The sequence below is a fragment of the Nerophis lumbriciformis genome, linkage group LG14 (assembly GCF_033978685.3).
Source record: "Nerophis lumbriciformis linkage group LG14, RoL_Nlum_v2.1, whole genome shotgun sequence".
Lineage (NCBI taxonomy): Eukaryota > Metazoa > Chordata > Actinopteri > Syngnathiformes > Syngnathidae > Nerophis > Nerophis lumbriciformis.
In genome coordinates, this window is record NC_084561.2 from 6,481,324 (window position 1) to 6,486,323 (window position 5,000).

Genomic DNA, 5,000 nt, shown 5'->3' on the forward strand with positions numbered 1-5,000 from the left:
TTTTGGAAGAATGGTGGAAAATTCCTATAAAGACACTCCGCAACCTTGTGGACAGCCTTCCCAGAAGAGTTGAAGCTGTAATAGCTGCAAAAGGTGGACCCACATCATATTGAACCCTATGGGTTAGGAATGGGATGGCACTTCAAGTTCATATGTGAGTCAAGGCAGGTGGCCAAATACTTTTGGCAATATAGTCTACATAATCAAATGCATCAGCAAATTAATATAATTGCAAAGCGGCCCTCCATGACTTGTCTGAATTAGAAGGTGGTTAACAGTTTTTTTATGCTCCAACTATAAAAATATTCCATTTATCAATTAAAGTCCTACCGTATTTTCCGCACTATTAGCCGCACCTAAAAACCACAAATTTACTCAAAAGCTGACAGTGCGGCTTATAACCCGGTGCGCTTTATATATGGATAAATATTAAGATTCATTTTCATAAAGTTTCGGTCTCGTAACTACGGTAAACAGCCGCCATCTTTTTTCCCGGTAGAACAGGAAGCGCTTCTTCTTCTACGCAAGCAACCGCCAAGGTAAGCACCCGCCCCCATAGAACAGGAAGCGCTTCTTCTTCTACTGTAAGCAACCACCCGCCCGCGTAGAAGAAGAAAAAGCGCGCGGATATTACCGTACGTTTCATTTCCTTTGTGTGTTTACATCTGTAAAGACCACAAAATGGCTCCTACTAAACGACAGGGATCCGGTTCATGAAAATACGCAATCTCTCCATCCGCACACGGATTACTATTTCACAGCAACTGATATTCCTGTGAACCGCACTGTGGATACAACGGGAGCACGTACGGTGAATATTCGCACCACAGGGAATGAGAAGTCATCCTTCACTGTGGTTCTAGCTTGCCATGCTAATGGCCAGAAACTTCCACCCATGGTGATATTCAAAAGGAAGACCTTGCCAAAAGAGACCTTTCCAGCCGGCGTCATCATAAAAGCTAACTCGAAGGGATGGATGGATGAAGAAAAGATGAGCGAGTGGTTAAGGTAAGTTTACGCGAAGAGGCCGGGTGGCTTTTTTCACGCAGCTCCGTCCATGTTGATATACGACTCCATGCGCGCCCACATCGCGCTGGTTTTAATATATTATTAAAGTTTGACTGACCTATCTGACTGTTTTTTTGACATTCCTTTAGCGCAGTTAGATGCGGCTTACAACACGGGGCGGCTTATAGGTGGACAAAGTTTTGAAATATGCCGTTCATTGAAGGCGCGGCTTATAACCCAGGGCGCCTTATGGTGCGGAAAATACGGTACTTTGCGAAATGTTCTTTACGGGGTCAGGCCTGCGACCAGTTAGCCGTCATAAACGACTGAATGACGTTGGCACGTGTGCCATTAAGGAACCAGGTTCCAGGGTTCCTCCCTAATCACCAGCCTCCCAAAATGTATTCTAGGAATAACCTTTTTTTCCACCAGGGAGCGGTTTAATGTATGCATTATTTTCAATGACCGGCTTTTTACGTGTGGCAGATAAAAACAGCAAAAAAAAATGAGCATGAAAAATCAAGTCACTATAACGCTGAAATAATGGGAGCCCTGGGCGTGTTTCTTTGCAAAAAGATGGTCGCCGGCACGTTGATGGCATATACTATATACCAGTGTTTCTTAACCATAGGGCCGGGGCCCAGTGTTGGGCCGCGAGCGCCCCCTGGAATGTAATATATGTATTTTTTCAGCTGTGGTACTTAGTTGTAATACATTTTTCTACCACTTGTGGCAGTAATGACAATATAAAACAACCAGAGTGAAATTCACAGAGAAATTTCTTAAGCGCAAAAATGATGACTAAAGTGGTATTTTCATTTACACTTTAATTTTATTGACAGTTTAGTTAAAAACAAATTCATTATTAATTTAGTTCATTTATTTTAGCAGAATATAATCTATTTTTTCTAATCAGTCTGACCTAAGCCTAAGGTTTATTTGTTAAAATAATAATTGTATCTTTTTGATTAACATATGCTTTTATATCATTTTACAAGGTAGTGAACTGTGTAGTAGTAGTAGAACTAATGTAGGTCCCCCTAGAATGTAATATATGTATTTTTTCAGCTGTGGTCCGCTTAGGCCACAGCGGTACTTAGTTGTAATACACTTTTCTACCACTTGTGGCAGTAATGACAATATAAAACAGAATGAAATTCATAGAGAAATTTCTTAAGCGCAAAAACTATGACTAAAGTGGTATTTTCATTTGCACTTTAATTTTATTGACAGTTTAGTTAAAAACATATTTATTATTAATTTAGTTTATTTAATTTAGCAAACCATAATGTATTTTGTCTAATCAGTCTGACCTAAGCCTAAGGGTTATTTGTTAAAATAATAATTGTATCTTTTTGATTAACATATGCTTTTATATCATTTTACAAGGTAGGGAACTGTGTAGTAGTAGTAGAACTAATGTAGGTTCCCCTAGAATGTAATATATGTATTTTTTCAGCTGTGGTACTTAGTTGTAATACACTTTTCTACCACTTGTGGCAGTAATGACAATATAAAACAGAATGAAATTCATAGAGAAATTTCTTAAGCGCAAAAACTATGACGAAAGTGGTATTTTCATTTGCACTTTAATTTTATTGACAGTTTAGTTAAAAACATATTCATTAATAATTTAGTTCATTTATTTTAGCAGAACATAATGTATTTTTTCTAATCAGTCTGACCTAAGCCTAAGGGTTATTTGTTAAAATAATAATTGTATCTTTTTGATTAACATATGCTTTTATATCATTTTACAAGGTAGGGAACTGTGTAGTAGTAGTAGAACTAGTGTAGGTCCCCCTAGAATGTAATATATGTATTTTTTCAGCTGTGGTCCGCATAGGCCACAGCGGTACTTAGTTGTAATACACTTTTCTACCACTTGTGGCAGTAATGACAATATAAAACAGAATGAAATTCATAGAGAAATTTCTTAAGCGCAAAAACTATGACTAAAGTGGTATTTTCATTTACACTTTAATTTTATTGACAGTTTAGTTAAAAACATATGTATTATTAATTTAATTTATTTTAGCAGAACATAATGTATTTTGTCTAATCAGCCTGACCTAAGGTTTATTTGTTAAAATAATCATTTTAACTTTTTGATTAACATATGTTTTATATAATTTTACAAGGTAGTGAACTGTAAGTAGGTCAGATATTTTATTCTATTTAATATGATCAAAATCGAGAGTAAGATGACTAATTCAGTGTTGATATTCGAGTGGGCCCCGGGTCTATAAACAAGCTTATTGGTGTGTTTAGTGGGACAGACAAAAGTTAAGTTGAATAAAATGTTTTAGTTTATAAATCAATTAATGTTTCTGTGCAAATGCGTCACGGACCGGTACCGGTCCCCGGACCGGTGGTTGGGGGACCACTGATTTAGAGGACTGACCTTGGAAGTAGGCAAACTGGAGGTAGTCGTAGTGGAGAGGAAGGTAGTTCTCCATGGGGGACAGGCGGCCCGGCCGGGTGGCGAGGTCTCTGACGCACTCGTGTTCACAGTGCAGCACCTGAGTGAAGTGATCTAGGACACAACAGGTCTGGAATCAGTGTGGGGGGTCAGAAAGTACAGGACCAAAACAAGCAGATCCCAGACCTCTGAATTGTTAGCTCTCGGGGAAAAAAAAACTTTCTTCTATTGTAATCCACAGGAAGCTTTTGTCTTGACCCGAGATCTACAAAGCGGAGAGGAAGCAGGGCCTGACTCCCCTCCAGGCACCCTTTCTTTGAACTGTTTTACGACCTTTTCTTTGAACTTTTTTTAAATCAAAGGCGATGGCTGTTTACGACCCCCCTCCCTTAGAAACAGCTGTTGCCATGTAATCAGGGAAAGTCCAAATAAAAGAGGAGGCGTACAATCTTTCGTCAGAGCGTGGTGGAGACTGCACAAAAGAGTACAGCCCAGACGTTTCTCCTCAATTGAGCCAAATTTAATTCTGTCTCTGTTTAATTCCTTGTTTCTTGTCTTGTTTAATAGACGTCATCAGTGTTTGAACCTGACAGTAACATTCATAAAAAGTAAGTTTGACTGCGCCTAGAAATTCTGTCCATAAAAGTTATGAACAGAATCGGTGACAAAGGGCAGCCTTGTCGGAGTCCAACCCTTACTGGAAACGGGTCCGACTTACTGCCGGCAATGCGGACAAAGCTCTGACACGGATCGTCATTTCCCCTAAAAAGGAAAGGAAACATTGGGGAAGAAGGAGGAGCAAAAAAGCTGAAAAAAAACCTCAAGCAACAATGAGCACATATTTACGACACACAAAAAAGTCAAAGGTTAGCCATCAGGACACTGCTTTGTCGTCCATCATCGTGGAAGGTGTGGGATGGGGTGTATGTGTGCATATCTCTGCAGTAGTATAGTAGTGCATGAGTGCGTGTTTTGTCCATAAGCCTAGAAGTCGCTCCTCTGTTCCAAGTCAGAGTCAACATGCCAGGCGTCTTTGAAGAAGGGGGAAAGGATTTTAGAGCATCTTTCGCTGTGATGGTCTCACTGGGGTGTTTACTGCATGACCCTGCCAAGGCCAATGCAGAGAGAGCCACATTGTAGATAAGGATTGTTTTGGTCAGGGCTTTCTCTGCTCCAGTTGTCTGTTCTGGCTCTAAAACTGACCATAACTTCATCAGCGGGTAATATCCCGATAAAGTGATACAATCTAAATCCGTAACATAGGCCAAATTGATATTGTTGTCAATGGTATATTGTTTATATCGTGCAAAGCTCGATGAGAGTCGGCCTAATACAGAATTGTATTAAATTGAAATAATGTTTCGGCAAAGTTGGTAAACAAAACAGATTGCTTTGTTGCCGTGACGACGACTGTGTGTGGTCTGCTGATAATTCCGCTGAGATCATTGTGTGACGTCATCAGAGACTCATAAAACACACACACGAGCCAACCGTGATTAATTGCTAGTTTACGTTTCAAGGAGGAAAACTGAGCCCAAAGCAAGACAGTTTTCACCCCCAAGAAATCCCT

General features: G+C 39.7%; 1 protein-coding gene across 1 annotated transcript in view; it reads right to left on the bottom strand.

The window, feature by feature from the left end:
• p3h2 (prolyl 3-hydroxylase 2) overlaps positions 1 to 5,000 on the bottom strand; it is a 165,149-nt gene that overhangs the window by 31,725 nt on the left and 128,424 nt on the right. Inside the window, exon 4 of the mRNA XM_061976170.2 lies at positions 3,413 to 3,544. Within this exon, the coding sequence (XP_061832154.2) occupies positions 3,413 to 3,544 (132 nt within the window). The remainder of the gene's footprint in view (positions 1 to 3,412; positions 3,545 to 5,000) is intronic.